We start from the raw sequence: 20,234 nt of genomic DNA on the forward strand, positions 1-20,234 counted from the left end.
AATGCACTTATTCGAATTCAATCAGATTTTATAAAAATGACATCATTCAAAAATCAACTGAAGATGTTTAGGATGATCAATTCTCTTTCAAGAACAAGTAGCTAAATCATCTATATATGCTTCGATAATGTGCTTGATGTCGTGAAAAGCATATGACATGGCCCACTAAAAAGTAGCTCTAGCATTTATTAGGCCAAAACGCATCTTTTTGTACGCAAATGTACCCCAAGGACAAATAAAAGTTGTATTGTGTTGATCTTCTGGACGGATAGTAATTTGATTATAACCAGAGAATCCATGCATAAATGAAAAAATCTCATTACCCGCACATTCATCAATAATTTGATCAATAAAGGGTGTGGGGTAATTATCCTTAGGACAAGCCTTATTTAGGTCCCTAAAGTCATGCATATATGAATCGTTCCTTTCTTTTTGTCTACATGGACTGGATTAGAGACCCACTTAGTTAAAGGAATGGGGTATATGAAACCCTCCTTAAGCAACTTCTCGACCTTAGCATTGATAACTGCTGCTTTTCTAGGGTTAATCAGTCGAATTTTTTAATGAATAGGTTTTGCATTTTTGTACATATTGATCTCATGCTAAACTATAGATGGATCTATTCTAGGCATTTCCTCATAAGACCAAGTGAATACATCATGAAACTCTTTAAAGAGATCAGTATAAGTTTGAATTTCTTCTGGGGAATAGTCAACTCCAATCAAGACATTTTCAATAATGTTGGGATTCCTAGAGATGTTCACTGGTACAGTTTGTGAGATAACTGACATGTTACCTTTGGCAGAAAATTGTGTTGGGGCCAAAGCGTTTAAAACTGCATGGACATCACTAGTAGAAGGACTGGACAAACTTAACCCTACTTCCCGCAAATGAGTGGAAATATGAACGATGATGCAAATCATTCCATGGTCTTTCAACACCCATCATTGCTTCTAGAATCGCTTCTTTAGATGGTAAGATAGTATCTAAGCAATCCTGAGCAGAAGTGGAATCGAGAGTCCAAGACGGAGCCACATCTCCATCTAGCTCCTCTGGTGAAAAAGGAGTAGGATCAAAGTCTGCAGAGTTAACAATAGACTGATAAGCAATTTCTATTGTAGACATAGGACATACCATTCCACCTACCTACCCCTCACCTAATGTGGTGGTAGATGAGGGTAAGGGCCAAGGGTCCGAAAAATAATGAGTTCTAAAGAACTCTCTTCGAGAAGGTCCCTTGGAGGATGAAATAACATTAATTCTAGCTATAGGAGCAGGAAGATCAAAAGTACCCATTAAGGAAGAGTACATTCCAACTCCTAAATTCTCTATAGGCTGCTTGGGATTGTCCACTAATGGAACAATAGACTCAGAAGATGCGTGGGAGTCTCCCAGAGAATAATCCATCTGATCAACTTTTACAAACCCCTTCATGAGTAAAACAAAGGATGTGAAATAATGATGATACAATGAAATCCATCTCATAAATCCAATTTCTACCTAAAAGGAGGTCTAGATTCACATCAATTATCTCTACTTCAATATTCACTACCTTTCCCCAAACACAGATGGGAAAGGCTAGAATAATCTCGTGGGGCCTATGAGAATGACCATCAAATGTTGTCAACAAAGTTGGTGAAGGAACAACTTGAGGTGATCCAATAGCCTTCCAACATGACCTGGACATTACACATGTCGAAGCTCCCTCATAGATTACAGTTCAAAAGATATTGGTCTTTCGATATGTAGAATTTATCTGGAAATCCATATGATGTGGGAGTATTTTCTTGGTATTTGACATATCAAATGTAAGCACAAGAGAATTTTTTGGATCAACTGCTCTGATTGCAGTGATTAATGCACTCCTTTGTGCAGGGCATGACTGGAGTACCTCTAATGTAGACATAGCACAAGGACTCTGAGTTAGATCTTCTACAATTGAGTAGTCCTAGGCTGCCCTAGCATTAGGGTTAATGGTCGAGAATTTTGTGGAACCTTTCGACATCCGAGGTATAGACTCAACAAAGGGCCTCTCAATATGGAGTGGCTCTGATGCATCGGAAGTAGACATAACCTTAGATGACTTTGATTCACAATAATCATGTGATCGCATAGCAATTTCGATATGTGAACTCATCATGTAAACATTTGATGTATTATCCCCTTCCTGGTTGCCCCCTACAAGGGTACTAGTACTAGAGTTTGTGCCAGCAAGTAACTACTGCCCTTAGAGAAAAGGGTTAGTGAGGACATCCTGGGAGCTAGAAGACCCCTGCTGAACTAATAAGTGTTGAGCATCTTCGATCTTAGGGAAAAGATGAGTCAAATGATCTCCATTGCACAACTTGCATGGAAATTTTAATTTTTTCTTACTCTTTCCTACCCACTCCACCATCATTGTCGGTTTGTTTGCGTTACCCTTCCCATCCTAGTTCTTTTTCTTATCTCGTCCTTTCTTCTTCCCATCGGATTTTTGGTTTCCTTTGGGGTTAGAAGTTTGTATGACATTTATAGAGGTAGGTTGAGAAGGCATAGGTGTTGACAACGATGCCTACATAGAAGAAGCAGATTGTAAAGACAATTGTTGCAATTGATTTAACAGGTTAGTCGTATTAGCATCGATTGATCTGACTAACCTGTTGGCATGGGGACTTGGCTTCAGCTTGGCTATATCAACCTTGGACCTAGGAGCATCAAGAAGAATTTTTTGAAGAGCCCCAGATTGAGAATATATAAGTTCTAACTATTGGGCCCTAAAAATAGCTTGTTCTTCAGTGAACACACTAGAGAGCAACACATCCTTATAGATCTCGGGTTGTAAAGATTTAACAAACCATTCAAGAATGAATTCTTGTGGAATATCGGCTTTAATGAGCCTCTTCCTTCTCCTCCATTCCTGGATGTGATATGAAATGTGGGTTGCCTGATCCTAGTGAAAATTAGCCAATAGCTCAGTTCAGCATCATAGCAAACAGACAACTGAAAATGGTTCAAAAATATTGAAGCCAAATCACTGAAAGAAGCAAAGGTTCCCCTTGGAAGTTCAATGTACCATTTACCATCATTTCTAGTTAGGGTATGTTGGAATAATCTCAACCTGACCAAATCATCTATCCGGGAGTTTGAAAAATGCCATAAGTGGAAAGTGGTTACATGGTCACCTGGATCTTCACCAGTCTTCCCTTCAAATTTAGGTATATCTGAGGGAAGTTTGGTCAGGACTGGAGGCCAAAATGAGTTATACCTAGTCGGATCATTAGTCAATTTAGAAAGATCTAGCAAGTTTAACATTGCCAAAAAAGGGAGTCGCGGAGGACATTGAGGATTTCACTCGGTGTGGGCAGAATTCCCAATGTTCTGAAAGGAATGCCCTAGATTTGTGAAGACACCAGGTTGCCTACGGTAATTCCTAGGCCCACCTGAACCATAAGGGGCTCCTTTTGGTCTAGAAAAAAAAGAAGTTTGACCAACTTCTACCGAAAAATTCCATAGCCAGTAAAATTTACCCCTTGAGAGGTGTTAAAAGGAGCAGAGAGCCCTTAGTAAGGGTTCCATGAATGAGCATAGGGAGAAAAGTTCTAGAAATAACTGACAGAAGAATACGACACATTCCCTTGTTGGCCGAAATAAGATTGATTCCTGGCTCCAAGTCCACTAACCGTAGGGTTTGTCTAACCTTAAAAAGGATTATAACTATGACCCATAGACGTAAAGGGTAATAATCCTAAAGATGGGTTGGAATGTGGTATATGACCACTCCCAAATAGAAAACCCTGAAAAGAAGCTGACCCACCTTCCATGGAAGTCATAGATGTGGAGGAAATTGATGGAATACTTAACAAAACCGACGTAATTACGCTATTCGGCATTCCATAGGGAAAAACCAGTGCTAGAGATAAAATGTTGGTTTCCCCCACTCAAAGATGGAATGGAAGTAGAGCCAAATATAGCAGTGCTAGGAGTAACAGAAGGTATGGAAATAATTCCTCCTCCTTGTACGGATACAGGAGTTTGCATACTATTAGCACTCATGGTGGACGCCATGCTCCCAATAGTGGTCATCGAAGGAAAATATCAAAATAAACCTGAGCTCGAAGGCCTATTGGTCGAAGTCTCGATGTATAATAAAACGTCCGGGTGATCAGGAAGAAGAGGAGAATTAGGAGTCAAAAGAAACTCTTGAATCTCTTCGACCTCAATAATGTTTTCTAACTAGAAGAGGACTCTAGAAAGAACTGGAGTGTTCCTCTTCAACTCTATATTTTTACCAGGTCTATCTTGTAAATCAATAACTCCAACCGGAGGATCAATCTCTGATGTGTCTACTGCCACTGATTGAAAATCACTGGAAAAATTTCTCCTACACCTTCAAGGAGAAGGCTCAGGACTCGTAGGTGAAATCCCATGAAGCCTCTTAGATTGATGAACTAGTTGATCAGCCACTTTTAATTATTTTTAAGAAATCTAATTAAAGACTCAAAAAAAGGTTGTAAAGCTAGGCTGACTAGGAGAAAAGATCACTCTCTAAAACTCCCTAAAGATACAGTCAATCAAACCACTTCCAAGTATTTTTGCTTCGGGTGATGAGGACCAGACACCAAAATACAAGAAAGCGAAAATCAAGGGCCTTCCGAAAATAGTCTGGGGTAATGACGGCCCAAGCCTACTAGCGAAGGTATCAGAATAGATACGTTGACCTCCAGACAAGAGCCTTTGCTGCTGCAAGCACCCAAGCTTTGCAATGGTACCCTCCAGAAGTACTGATGAATGTGATGCAATGTCTTCCTCAGATGCCACAGGATTCCCCTTTGCAACCACCTATGTGATCCCTAGGAAAGGAAACTATGGGCACCAATTCGTATCAAAAGCAGGTGGGATTCAACAAGTAGGAGAGGGGGTATCTCTCTTCCTTCTCTTCACTCTCCCTCATGCTTAACTTCCAGCCACAGATCTTTCCCAGTCTTTCTAACGATATTGGATTTCGCTCGTTATTCAACTTCTATGTTTGATAATTTTAGCGGCCTTGGAGAGTTAACTCTCGACTCACCTATTCCAAGGCCCTAAAGAACTTAAACTTGTTGGTGTTTGTTAATGACGAAATAAAAAATTTCTAGTTCTTTTTATTAGATCGCTTGATTTTAGAGGGTTGTTCTTTAAGTCAAGGATATAACAAGAGTGAAATTGATGATGTTTTCGATGCAAAAGAAACCAATAGAAACTTAACTATATGCATGCAATTATTTTCTTTCGATGAAGAGGGATTTCTACTTGGTTCTACGAAAAACTTATATAAGAAAAATACTTTTCTTTTCTTTTCATAAACACTCCACACACACTCAAAATCTAAAAAGACTAAGAATGCTTATGATGCAAACTAACCTAATGCAAATTTAAATGACGATGCAAGATCCTATGAATACTCACAATATAAGCGAAAGTGTTTCTTTATAAGGTCAATAAGCCAACTTGACAATGAAGAGGGAAAAAAAATTAAAAACAAATTTCCCTCAAAACCAAGCAAAACAAATTGACAAAAAGATCACAATTGCTCAAAAACAAAACCAAAAGAAACCAAAAAACCAAAAGCTTGGAAAGAAAAAGAAAGGAAAAAGTTATGTTTTTGTCTTTTTCTTTTAAGGAAACTAAAGAAACTTTTGAGGTCACAAAAAGAACTACTAAATTCCAAAGATCAAGAAACAAGCACAAGGAGCCCTTATACCTTGCAAGTTATAAAACTCATTAATAAATGAAACTTGAAACAAGAAGGACTACAAACTTTCACAAACTGACCTGAACAGTAGTAAAAGACTTTAGCAAACCAAAAAAATGTGAAGAAATAAAAACTCTCAAGATTATCAAATAAACACTCAAAAAGCGCGAAAAGCAACTATGCCACACAAAATGGAAAGCAAAGCAATGGAATTTGAAATATGGGTACGAAATCAAAACCAGCTTCTTGTTCTGGAAAACTAGAACATCCAAGAACTTCCCACAGGAGCCTTGAACCTAAGACAACAACCAAAAGCTTGCTCAAAACGTAATCCTAGGCCAACTAGGCTTTTCATTGAGAAGGAGATTTGAAAATGAAAAATTGCAAGAGAACAGAGTTCTACAGACAGTGGATGACCAAAAAATAGCAGAAGTCACCAGGAAACAAATATAACTGAGAAAAATATTTTGCAAAAACAATCCAAACTTATTTATACGCAACTGTGTAAAGACACAAAGGCATGCACACATGTTTCAAACATAACTCACGTATACGCGAGTCTACTTGAGGAAACTAGAGTGCATACGTGACTGTACTCCAAGAAAAAAGCATATAAAAGACTCAAGGATATCACAAGAGGGATGAAGGATATCTCAAAAGAGGAAACAAGAGTTTCCTAAAGCTTGGGGAGTGCAGGAGGCACAGGGATTTCATCAGACTTGATTAGGGATAAATCAACTATAATATCAATATCTCATCTCTTCTCCTCTTAGGCCTTCCCATGGAGGTTTATGTATACTTCTCCAAATAAGTTTTTTCAGTTGGGAAACAGTTGGGCCACGAGCTGTAGTAGGTGAGTAACTGGTAAAACCTGTAAACGCCACTCGAAATTAAGGAGATTTATTATTTTAAGTGTTTTAAAACATATAAGTGGGTTGGGTATATACTGACCCACGTGTACACGCTTTTAACATAGGGAAAAATAGCGTATAGGAAATAAAACAATGTTTTTTAGATTTTGGGACCAAGTTTGGAAAGGAAGGGTTGCCTTAGGCCATAACCAAAGGATCAGATCTACCAAGAGTGGTAAATGGTGCTATAACACCTCTCAAGAATCTTGAAAGACCCACAATACTGATGTGCCAACTTGGCACATGACCTAATCCTCAAGGATCTCTTCTTCGGCTTGATGCCTAAGTACACTTATTCCCCAACTTGAAACTCCCTAAACACCTAGTTTGATCTGCATAACTCTTTGTTCATCATGTGCTACCTTTAGATTCTTCTTGATTACCTGCATTTCTTGTTCCATATCTACCAACATGTACAATCTGATCAATACCTTGTTCATTGGATCACTCCAACTGATAAGAATATTACAACTCCTCCCATACAGTGCCTCAAATGGACTCATCTTCAAATATTATCGATACCCATTATTCTATGCAAACTCCACCAGTGGAAGATAGTTTTCTCACTTCAACTGTTGTTGTATAACATACATTCTCAACATGTCCTCCAAAATCTTTATGACCCTCTCTATTAGCCCATCTGTTTGTGGATGATAAGGTGTACTAAAGGCCAACTCTGTACCCAAACCTGCAAATAACTCTTTCTAGAACCTAGAAGTGAACTTGGAATCTTTGTCTGATACAATCTTCTTTGAAACATCATGCAACCTTTCTATGTCTCTGATGAATACCTATGCTGCCTCACTAGCTGAATTCGTAGAATTTACTAGAATGAAGTGAGCTACCTTAGTCAATCTGCCAACCACAACCATAATATAATCATGTTGTCTAGATGTCCTTGGAAAACCTGTAATGAAGTCCATGAAAATGACCTTCCATTTCCACTCTAGAATCATAATTGGATGCAATAACCCACCTGGATGATTACACTCTGCTTTTACCTATTAAAAATCCAAACATCTTGCAACAAAATCTACCACATGTTTCTTCAAATTTGGCCAATAGCAGAACTTCTTAACTATTGTCAATGTCTTCTGATACCCTGGGTGACCTGAATACGACTTAACATGAAATTATCGCAAGCTAAGCTTCTTGAGCTCACTATTGTTCGACACATAGATCATGTTCGCGTAGATAGTCCATATCCTATTCACCTATACCTTGTTGTTGTAGCATGTGCTTAAGTTTCTTGTACTTGTCATCTTGTTGTCTTTCCTGCAAGATATGATCCTGTAAATTTGTCCCATATGAACTCATAGTTGCTATGTGATTTACCTATACTCTTTTGTTAAGAGAATTTATAGCCATGTTCTCTTTTCCCTTAATGTACCTGATCTCGGAATCAAACTCACTAAGTGTGGCCAACCATCTAGCTTGCATGGAATTCAGATCCACTTGGTCAAACAAGTACCTCATCCCACTGTGATCACTCATCAACACAAATCTCCTGCCAACTCAAGATCATGCATCACATAATTCTACTCATTTTCATTCAATTTCCTTGACTGATAACATACCACATATCCTTCCTACATCATAACTTCACCAAGTCCTCTCTTGAAAGCATCTATACACACCATAGACTCTTTGTTCGGATCTACAATCTTTAGAACTAGAGTGTTTGTAAGCAATTGCTTTAACTAATCAAAACTAGTTGCACATTCCTCTGTCCATTCCAATTTCTTTACTTTTCGCTACAATGATGTAATAGGATAGGAAATCTACAAGAAGTTCCTGATGAATCTCTTGTAATAACCTACTAACCCCATAAAAGATATGACCTCATCCACATTCTTAGGAGTTTCCCATTCCATGATAGCTTTGATCTTTTCTGAATCCACTGTTATGTATTCCTTTGAAACCACATTCCCCAAATAATGTACCTATTTCTAAAATAAGTTGCATTTACTAAGTTTGGCATACAATTGATGCTCTCTGAGCAACCTCAACACTATTGCTAAGTGTTTGACATGTTCTTCCTCATTCTTATAAAATATCAATACATCATCAATGAATACAATCACAAACTTGTCTAGATAAGGATGCAACACACTATTCATCAAGCACATGAAAGTAGTTGGAGTATTAGTCAAACCAAAAGGAACCACAACAAACTCATAATTCTCATACTGAGTCTGGAAAGAAGTCTTGTAGATGTCCTCTTATTTTATGTGTACCTGATGATATCTTGATCTCAAGTTGATCTTCAAGAACACTATTGCTCTAAAACAAGTCATCAATTCTCATCAACAAATACATGTTCTTAATCATCACCTTGTTCAACTATCTGGAATTAATGCATAACGTGAGAGTACCATCTTTCTTATTCACAAACAATATTGGTGCATCCCAAGGCGATGCACTTGGTCTAATGTATCCATTTTCAAGCATTTTTTTCAATTACAACTTTAGTTTCACTAACTATAGAGTGCTCATCCTGTAAGGTGCCCTTGATGTTGTTGCTGCTCCTGACATCAACTCAATAAAAAATTCCACTTCCCTATGAGGCGGTAAATAATAAATATTTGTAGGAAATACATCCTAAAACTATTGCAAAATGGATAGCTCTTCAAGACTTCTGCATCCTCAATATCCTTACCTTTGTCACTGGAAATATGCACTACAAATAATACACACCCTTTCTTGTGACTATGCTTTGCGTGCATAGATGTAACCATTCTACTTGATGTAGCCTTCTTCTTACCATGCAAGATTTGTTGTTCTCCATTTTCATCCAAGCACTCAATAGCCTTACTATAGTAGTCCACCTTATTCCTGTGAAGATACAACCAATTCATACCCAGAAGCATATTGTATGATCCCAATGGAAGGAAATTCAGATAGTAGATGTATACATTTCATTCAACTCAATGGCACAAGCTCTTACCAAATGATGAACTCTTTTCTTAGTACTTTTAGCAAAATGTACTAACAAAGACTCTACATGCACTTATTTATTCAAACAACACTTATCCACCAGGTAAGGATTAACATAACTATAATTAAATCCAGGGTCAATCAAAATAGAAATAACTTCAGCACAAAGCTTATCTTCCATCTTAATAATAGATGCCTAGTGACATGCCTGCCTGTTATCCAATGCAGCATAAATTTGAGGAATACTTTGTCCAACATCTCCCACTGTTTGTGCCTCCTTAGCACTCTAGATTTGTGGTCTGCCACCTGAATGTTGTGGACAATATTTCTTGCGATGTTCCTTACCATAAGTCCAACAATGTAAAGGTTTCCTACCATCACCCTTGTTTTTCTCCTCAGACTGAAATCCTTGTCCTTTTTTAGATGCATTGAACCTCTTATGTGGTGCTCCTTCTACCTGTCATTTGTATCCTATGGTTTTCCTCTCTTCTTAACTCACTTTCCTTTATTCTTCTCGTTACCTTTCCAATATTTCTTAGTCTCAAGCCTACGTTTAATTTCTCATAACAATGTTTCAACTTTTTTATGGCTTCTTCCAATGATCTAAGCCCATCAAACTCAATCTTGTCTTTGAATGACATCGACAACCCACTGATGAATTCTGAATCTTTGCTTTCTCCTTCTTAAGATAAGGCACATACCTAAACAACTCCAATAACATGTTAGTGTACTCCTCGTTGATCATATTTCCCATATTAAGATCATAGAATTCATTTTCCCTGTCATCATAGTATCTCTTAGATAAATACTTTTTCATGAAAAGTCTCTCGAACTCACTCCAAGTCAACTCCTCTTCCTGAATACCTTTGACATTCTTTACATCTTCTCACCAAATGTTTGCCCTTCCTTTAAGACTGAAAGTAGCTATGATGGATTTCATATTCGTTGAGTACTCATGCAATCTGAAGAACTTATTCATCCTAATTAACCAATCTTACGCATCCTGTGAATTCTTCATTTCTCCATCAAAGGTAGGTGGATTTTCATTCTTAAACTCTTTTGGAAAGTATTGTTTTTCACTCCTCCTATACGGATGGTGGTGGTGATGATGATGTTGTCTCTCTGAACCAAAACTAGAATGAAATCCATGGTCATCATCCCTCGTGTCAGGTGTATCCATGAACCTACCATCTCTGACAATATCATCCATGTCAAACCTGTATCCTGATTGTTATGCAACCATCTCACAAAATATAATAAAGAGATAGATCAACAAATTCAAAAGTAGCCTCTTTGAGGGGGAAACCTCCTTTACATTACACATATGAACAATTTCAATGCTACAAATGACAAGACCTCCTTTATATATATAGGTGTCTAAGGGGTCACAATATAATCAAAGCAGACATAACAATAATTTTGTAAGGGCACAACAATAACAATAGTGGGCTTCTATGGGGCACAATAATAACGTTATGGGGACAACATGGGAACAATAATAACAATAAGGGGCTACAATGACAATAATAATAAGGGAATACATGAGTATTATAGGGACCTAACATGCCCCTCTCCTTCAAAAAAGTGTTCTCCTCAATGCTTGAGTAGTTCTAGATGCTTCTGTATAAAATTCTCATCCTCCCATGCGGAATATTGAGCGGGTAAGTTCTTCCACTTAATGAGATACTCTGAAATTGATCGATTTCGTAGTTATCGAGTTCTTGTTTCTATGACTACTTCAAGTTCCAATATGATTTTTCCTTCCTCGTCAAGTTCTGGAAATATTGTTTGAACTAGGAGCTTGTCACCTATAACCTTCTTTAAGCATGAAACATGGAAAACTGGATGTACTCGGGAAGATGCAGGAAGTTCCAATTTGTATGCCATAGTACCAATATTTTACAACACCTTGTATGGACCATAATACTTTGGTTATAATTTATTATCCTTCTTAGCTTGCTTGAGGGACATTTTTTTGTATGGCTGTAGTCGTAGAAATACCCAGTCACCTACATTAAAACTTCTTTCACTGCGATGTTGATCTTCCTATTGTTTCATCCTATTCTACGCCAAAGTGAGGTTATCCTTAAAGAGTTGGAGAACTTTTTGTTGATGCTTGATGTGATCTTCCACTACTTGAATCTTAATTTTTTTCTTAAATATGATGTGATGGATGGTGGATGATATCTATAATGTGCCATAAATGGGGTCATTTTTGTTGCAGTATCGAAGGAAGTGTTATACCACCATTCAGCCAGAGGTAACCATTTGACCCATTGTGTCTATTTATCATATACAAAGCAAGGAAGATATCCTTCCAAACATTTGTTCACTATCTCAGTTTTCCCATCAAATTGAGGATGATAAGATGAGCTATGAGCTAACTGAGTACCCAAACAAGAAAATAATTTTTTCCAAAAATTTCCAGTGAAAATAGGATCTCTGTCGCTTACAATAATATTTGGGTTTCCATGTAGCTTTTGAATTGTTTCCATAAATGCACTAGCAACTGTATTGGCTTTAAATGGATGAGATAATGCAAAAAAGTGTGCATACTTGGTAAGTTTATCAACTACCACCATGATGAAACCCTTTCCTTTGGAATTGGGTAAACCTATGATAAAATCCATTGAAACCTCCTCCCAACATTGACTTGGAATTAATAAAGGTTGTAATAGACCTGGGGTCTTAATTGTCTCAACTTTATTTTGTTGGAAAACCAAACATTTCGCCACAAACTTTTGAATATCATATTTAAGATCATCCCAAAAAAAATCCTTATTAACCATGTGGTAAGTTTTTAAAAATCCTGAATGCCCTCCTAAGGGAGAGGTGTGAAATTCCAGAAGAATATTTTATTTGAGTTGGGAATTCTTGCTGCAACTTTAGAATGAGTGGCCACACTTCCTCGTCATTCTTCCATTCATCCCTTGCTTTGTTTATCCAATCTGGTTGGATAATAGAAATGGCACAAAGAAATGCTTCCACATCCTCATCCTTTCTTGAGAGTCCATATGCAACAACATTTTGCTTCCCTTTTTGGTAGATGATTTCAAAGTCATAACCCAACATCTTTGTGACCCATTTTTGCTGGTCTTCTAAAGATAATCTTTGTTATAAAAATTATTTAATACTATCATGATCTATTTTTACCTTGAAGTGTCTTCCCATTAGGTAAGGTCGTTATTTCTTAAGTGCACGTAGTATTGCCAACATTTCCTTCTCATAAATAGATTTTTGTAAATCCTTTCCTTTGATTGGACAACTTTCGAAAGCAATGGGTCTTTCTTCTTGCATTAAAACAACACCAATTCCATTTCCTAAGACATCACATTCTGTAATAAGGGTTTTTGTGAAGTCTGGTGTAGCTAAGACCAGTGCTTGGCACATTGCCTCTTTAAGATGTTAAAAGGCCTTCATTGCTTCTAGAGTCCAAGAAAATGCATCTTTCTTCAGTAATGTTGTTAGAGGTGCTGCTATTCTCCCATAATTCTTAACAAACTTGCGATAATACCTTGTCAACCCAATAAATCCTCGTAGATGCTTTATGGATGTGGGGATTTTCCATTCCTTAATGGCTTTAGTTTTGCTAAGGTCTACCTTAACACCTTCATGAGATACAATATGACCCAAATATTCCACCTCTTGTACTCCAAAGAAACATTTGGAGGTTTTTGCATATAATTGTTTCTCCTCCAATAGTTTGAGCACTCTATCAACATGTTGAACATGGTCCTTCCAAGACTTTTTTTAGATTAGTATATCATCAAAAAATACTAACACAAATTTTCTAAGGAAGGGTTTGAAAATGGAATTCATCGAACCTTGAAATGTAGAAGGTGCATTGTTAAGGCCAAAAGGAATGACCAAAAATTCATAATGGCCCTCATGAGTTCTAAATGTTGTTTTTGGAATGTATTCATTTTGATTTGATGATATCCTAAATGAAGGTCCAACTTGGTGAAGTAAATTGCTCCATGCAATTCATCCAATAATTCATCAATGACAAGAATGGAAAGTTTATCTTTAATAGTGAGCTTATTGAGCTCCCTATAATCTGGAAACATGCACCATGATCCACCCTTCTTTTGCACCAATACTACCGGAGTAGAGAAATAACTTTGACTAAGTTGAATTATACCAGCCTCTATCATTTCTGCAACCATACGTTCAATTTCACTCTCTTGGGCATAAGGATATTTGTAAGGCCTAATGTTTGGAGGAACACTTCCTAGAATCAAATGAATAGCATGATCATGATCACGAATAGGTGGGAGGCCTTTTGGAGTCTCAAATAACTTGGAATGATTGTCCAAGAATTTTTGGAGATCTGGAGAAATAGATGATTTCGATGTGGGAACCTCTAGCGAACATAATTGTGCAATTATGCCTCGTTATTATTTCTTTAGAATCTTTTTCATTCCATTAAAGATGATTATCTTTCTTGATTTCACTACGATACCCCTGAATTCAACTTCCTTTCCTTCTGAAGAAAATTTCATGAAAAGTTCTTGAAAATTAAAAGCTATTGTACCCAAGGATTGTAGCCATTGGACTCCTAATGCAACATCAACACCACCCATTGGAATGGAAAGCATTGGGTTATTCAATACATATTCTCCCATTGATAGCTTGATATTATGGCACTTTCTAGATCAATTTATGGTTCCTTCACTTGCAACCATCACTTGACACTCTAGTGCTAGATATAGGAAGCAATTCAATTCCTTGGCTATCTTACAATGAATAAAATTATGGGTATTGCCCGAATCAATCAACACTATTACCTTTTTATTCTTGATATATCCTTCTATCTTAATAGTTTGAGGAGTGGTAATTCCAACCAATGCATTACAAGATATGGTCATATTCATTTATTTTTTCTCTAGAGTTTGTTCCTAGTGTATATCCTCTTCTTTTGATGTTTCCTGTTCCTTTTCTTCCTCCTCTTCACAATCTATGTAAAATAATTTCTTCTTAGCATACTTATGACCTTTAGTGTATTTGTTATCACAACTGTAACAAAGCCCTTTTTCTCTTTTTTCTTCCAATTGTTGTGGTGTCAACCTTATAGGTTGTGGAAGGCTAGGGGCAACAAAACTTCCATCTTTATACTTGTGAGTGGTAGGCTTCCTTGTTGCCATAATTTTTCTTTCTATTTTTCTTGCCAACTTGAATGCATTCTCCAATGAATCAAGTTCCCAAAGTTGAAGCTCATATTGGAAGTGATTCTTTAAAGTCTCGATGAACACATCAATCCTATGCTCCTCTAGTATCTTTTACCCTTATATTCAATTTTTGGAAATCCTCAATGTGCTCCACCATTGAACCATTTTGTTTGAGATTTATCAATTGGCTAAAAAAAGTGTTGATTTTTGTATCCTTATAATGTGTTATCATTTCTTCCGTAAAAAATTGCCCAAGTGACAGTTTGTTTACGAGAGCAAAGTCATTGATACCATACACACTAATTGGGTTCCAAATATAAAGTTGCGATGCATACCTTTTGTGTGCTTGGCACATTATGGAGATCAAAATATTGCTCCATCTATAGTATCCATGTTACAATATCCTTGCAATCAAACTTCCTCATATCGATCTTTGGAACATGGCGGGTCTTCAATCCAACATTAGAGTCTATGAAATTATGAGTAATTTTTCTTTTGTTCTCATCATGACTTTCCTTTACTACCCTTTCGCCATTAGTAAGCATTTATTGTAACAAATTTTCCAAATCTATCTTCAAATATTCCATGTTTCCTTTAAGTTTTGCTTCTATACCATCCATCTTAGCTTCCATTCCATTCTTTAAACCATCCATCTTGGCTTCAATTGCTTTTTGTGAGAGAGAAATTTGTTGCACTTGGTCTCGTAATTTTTTTATATCATGTTGCATTTCTTCCTCTTCTTCATGTGTCATAGTAGATATTTCAAGTTGCTTACTAGGTGTTTCCATTTTCTTTCTTTGGTTCATCAATGAACAATAATTATGCTTCACAATGCCCTTTGAATCACTTAAACACCTATAACTCTGTAATTTCCAATATCCAAGTTTAGAAATTTTGGCCTATGATACCCTCTGATTCCTCTTTCCAACCCCACAATTCTAATCACGATTGGATTCTCCAAGAAAGAGTTATGCCCAATCTCCCGCAATGACCTAATTATAGACTAGTTCAGTAGATCAAACTTGTATGATGTGCCACATGTCACTGTTTCGACCTTTGGCTCTGAAAATGATACCAAACAAACTACATTCCGTCCTCTTTCTATCACATTTATGAAATTTGAATCCAATGCTCAGAGAGAAATTTATGATGATTTTTCCAAGGTGACCAGTTTGAGATCGAATTCAGGAGCCTACAAAAACCTTAAATTCCTCAGTTTGAATATCCAAAAATATAGCAAGAAAATATCTGAAATTTGGTCATGAGGTTCATCACAATTTCGTCTCAAATGGGTTTTAATTTTAGGTTCTGAAACTTTGTAGAAAAAAAATTATAGTGAAAATTCCACAATGACTTGTTTAAAGAAGCAAAACCCTAAAATCTAAAGCTCTGATACCAATTGTTATGCAACCAACTCACAAAATAGAAGAGATAGATCAACGAACTTCAAAAGTAGCCTCTTAAAGGGGGAAACCTCCTTTACATTACATAAACGAATAATTTTAATACTACAAATGACAAGACCTCCTTTCTATATATAGGAGTCTAAGAGGTCACAATATAATCAGAGTCGGCATAACAATAATAACGTAAGGGCACAACAATAACAATAAGGGCTATAATGACAATAATAATAAGGGAATGCACTAGTATTATAGGGACCTAACACTGATTGAGACCTACTGCCATATAAGTCATTTGTCCTGTCCTCCTATCCATCACTGCTCCTAAGTGCTCCCTGTCTCTACAAGTTTGATAGGCTCTGAATCATAACTGCATTAACCTCTACTTGCTTCTCCTGTACCCTAGAATGTCTCTCTTGTGACTGAATGATCCTATCGTTATCTTTCTTACAACTCCTAATATTTTCTTTCAAACTTCTTAATATATCTACCATGTGATGGGAGTACTCATCACCATGTTTCTCATCTGATCTGTAGGGAGAATCACGTAAATTTCCATCCACCATTCTTCTATTCATATTTGATCCTCTACTTCCTGCAAACCTACTATGTTATATAAAACCAAATATAACCACAATCAAATGTACCTTAGTGAAATTTAGGGGAGGCTACATTGTCTGCAAGATTGATTCGGATTAGCACAACATAGGCATTCATATAATGTAATCATCATATCAATCATCTCAACATCAACATCATCACTTCCACATGACAACACAACTACAACAATGACCATAACCATGCATACCTAAAAAGCACATATACAACCTACATGCAGGCATGACAAACACATTCCACCCACCCAACCCAAGTGTTGAACTTGGGAGCTTTGATACCACCTTGTAACCACCCCTCCCATATCTACCTAGTTTCAGCAACCTACCAGGGTAAACATGAGTTGGGGACTACTATGGCATGATTAAACTCCCTAAGTAAATTTAAGGAAGTGGAATCAACAATCTGAAACTTTACTAACTTCCCTAAGGTGCTCCAAGAGAGATAACAACAACTCTAAGTGCCCAAACCCTGAGTTAACTTTATTTTTCACTGATCTAGAGCCCAATTTTCTCTAATGAAAAGGAAATCTAGTGACTATAACTCTCCATTCGCTCTGATAACCTTTCCTCCCAGCTACTGTAGTCTATATTTCCTAGTTCTTATCTTGTGACCCCGAGATATGAGCCACCTTTTCAAGGCCTAACACCCAACCATTTCCCAGAACTTAATGAGACTTTCAGAAATCATAAATGACATAAAGACAAAGCATTTAACACAAAAATTGAGTAAGTGTTTGCTCTAACCAGGCTTAACCATGATAGTCATTTTGTCAAACAATTGAAAACATGTAATCTACAGGTCATGAATGTGCATCTGAACATAGGGGTTTGATACTTATATGAGAATTATCAAGAAGGTCTAATGCCCTCTCGTAATAGTTGCAATAACATATATTAGGCCATGCATTAAATAACCTTTCATTTACTAGTCAAAACACATTAAGGACCGTGGGCATTATACATCATATAACCAACATATATCCAGCAGATGAACAACATATACATCATGATAAAATAGCCATCAAAGCCACAAATTAACAAGTACATTTACTCAGATTAATCCCAAGGGTCATATGAGATGACCTACGGCCGCTGCGACCAAACCTAGGGTTTTCTGCGAAACCTGCAACGGCAGGCCTGTCAAACTTGGCACATTCGGTAGAGTCAGGCGAACTAGTGATCGCAGATACGCGGCCATAAGGAAAAGGCAATATGCAACCTCCTCAGGGGGAGGGCCAGGAGCCTCCCCCCAATGCGGACAAGCGTACACAGCACACGGAAGACAGGGAAAATGACAATGAAACAAGCGGCGGTACTATGGAACACAGTAAGAGGAAGGGTAAGGACATAGATGCAGAAGAAAGAAGCAGGGCAAGTTCTTCAACTTGCAAGCCAGTAGCTACCTACAGACCAAGGGTGGAGTTCCCAAGTCACCGTATCAATGCTAGGATACAGTACATGAGAGATCATGCGCTGATCGGTAAATTCATAGGAATATGGCCGACGGAGAAAGCGCTGAGAAGCTGGATTAGTGCCAAATGGCATCCAAAGGGGCACATCTCTCTGCATCTGGGAGCAAAGGGGTTCTTCACAGCAGTTTTTAACTGCCTGGAAGATCGCAACAGGATATTAGATGGGGGTCCTTATTTTTTCAACTCAGCGGGATTATATCTCAAAGCGTGGGTCGAAAGATTCAACCCAGATAAGGAGGACTTGAGTTGTGCGCCAGTGTGGATAAGGCTTTATTCATTGCCGTGGGAGTACTGGGAAGAAAAATCTCTACAAGATATTGGGAACGCACTTGGCGAGTTTGTAAAGACTGCAGAAGAAACTAAATCATGTAGATACACGTCCTATGCTTGGATCTGTGTCTATATGGATCTCAAGCAACCGCTGCCAGATACGGTAAGTTTCTTTCATGAAGATTCTGAATGGATTCAAGTTATAGACTATGAGCATGTACCATTTAGATGCAGGAAATGCCATGATATAGGGCATCTCTACAGAGACTGTCCACAAAATAAGAAACCCTCCTCCCAGGATAGTTCAGATAATCAAACAACAGACGGCTTCACTAGGGTAACAAACAGAAGGAGAGGGAACAAGAAAGCAACAGGCAATCCCAAGGCAAACCCAGTCAATAAGACAATGCCAACAACTAGCAATAGTTTTGAAGCATTGGCCAACAATGATGAGCAAGATTTGGAGAAGGACAGGCAGAAGGACAAAGAAGCCGATCAAGAACAACCAGGAGAAACTTCAGGGCAAATAGGAAAGAAGATTCAGAAACAATCAAATCTGCAATCTCAACCTAAACCCACTACATGGCAATCACAAGGAATGGATGTGGAATATACGGTGCCAAATGAAAAATCAGTAAAGGAACGAGCGGATACCTCTCAAGAACCTCAAATTATGGAAGAAGATCTGGAGCCCTTAGATATAGGAGAGCTGGACATACTAGGTTTGGAACAAGCATGCAAAACAGGGAATTTTGAAAAAATACCAGAAAGGCAAGTGGATAACCTAGTAGAAGTCTTGAACAGAGCACAGAAGAAATACTCTCTAGGAGTCCAAATAGGAAGTCCATGGGATGGCAAATTTATCACCAAGGACAATAAGAAGAGAGGCAGGAAAACGACACTTGAGAGAACCATCAAGATCGGAGAGATATTAGTGGAGTCAGGGAGGTATGCCAAACTGACCAAGTATTTCAATGCAAACCCCCAAACTTCTCAATGAAGTTGATATCATGGAATATCAGAGGGCTTAATGGCCCCAGGAAAGGCAGATTATTAAAAAATATGCTTATGCAAGAAAAACCAAGTATACTCTTTCTGCAGGAGACGAAATGCAGTTCAACAATTTTGGAAAAAATAGCAGCGAAAGCCTGGCCAGGAGGACTAGTAATCACTGTTGATGCTCAGGGAGCTTCGGGAGGACTTGCAATCCTTTGGGATGCGCGAGCCATCCAACTAAACAATATACAAGCTAATAAAAGTTTCATTCAGGCAACTTTCCATCTCACAGGTACTAATATCAATGGGCTGATAACAAATGTATATTTTCCTCAGGATACTGCTCAAAAAGCTCAAATCCTGAATACATTGTCAGAACTCAACTCAGACAGACCACACCCACTTTGGATCTCTGGAGGTGATTACAACATGACAGCAAGCATGGAAGAAAAACAAGGCGGTAGAAGCAGAGCAAATAGTGAAGGAAATCTACTAAAAAAATTTATTCACAACAATTGGCTGATAGATGTTCCCACAAGCAATGGTCTCTTCACTTGGAGTAATAAAAGAGAAGGAGCGCAGCAGATTGCTTCACGTCTTGACAGGTTCCTCATCTCAGATAATGCGACTCACTTAGGAGGGGAATTTACAACATCTATACTTCCTATCTCAGGATCAGATCATTGGCCTATCGAACTGCAATGGAACAAACCAGGCAACAATCTCAAACGTCCCTTTCGATTTGAATAA

At 37.7% G+C, this 20,234-nt stretch overlaps 1 protein-coding gene across 1 annotated transcript; it reads left to right on the forward strand.

Moving 5' to 3' along the window:
* Positions 1-19,484: 19,484 nt before the first annotated feature.
* On the forward strand, positions 19,485-20,234 carry LOC149267087 (uncharacterized). The gene has a single exon (XM_089410163.1). The coding sequence runs from the start codon at positions 19,485-19,487 to the stop codon at positions 20,232-20,234; it is 750 nt and encodes a 249-aa protein (XP_089266289.1).

This window comes from Pinus tabuliformis, chromosome 6 (assembly GCF_031772625.1).
Source record: "Pinus tabuliformis cultivar Carrire ecotype Pingquan chromosome 6, CPIR1, whole genome shotgun sequence".
NCBI classification, from domain to species: Eukaryota; Viridiplantae; Streptophyta; class Pinopsida; order Pinales; family Pinaceae; genus Pinus; species Pinus tabuliformis.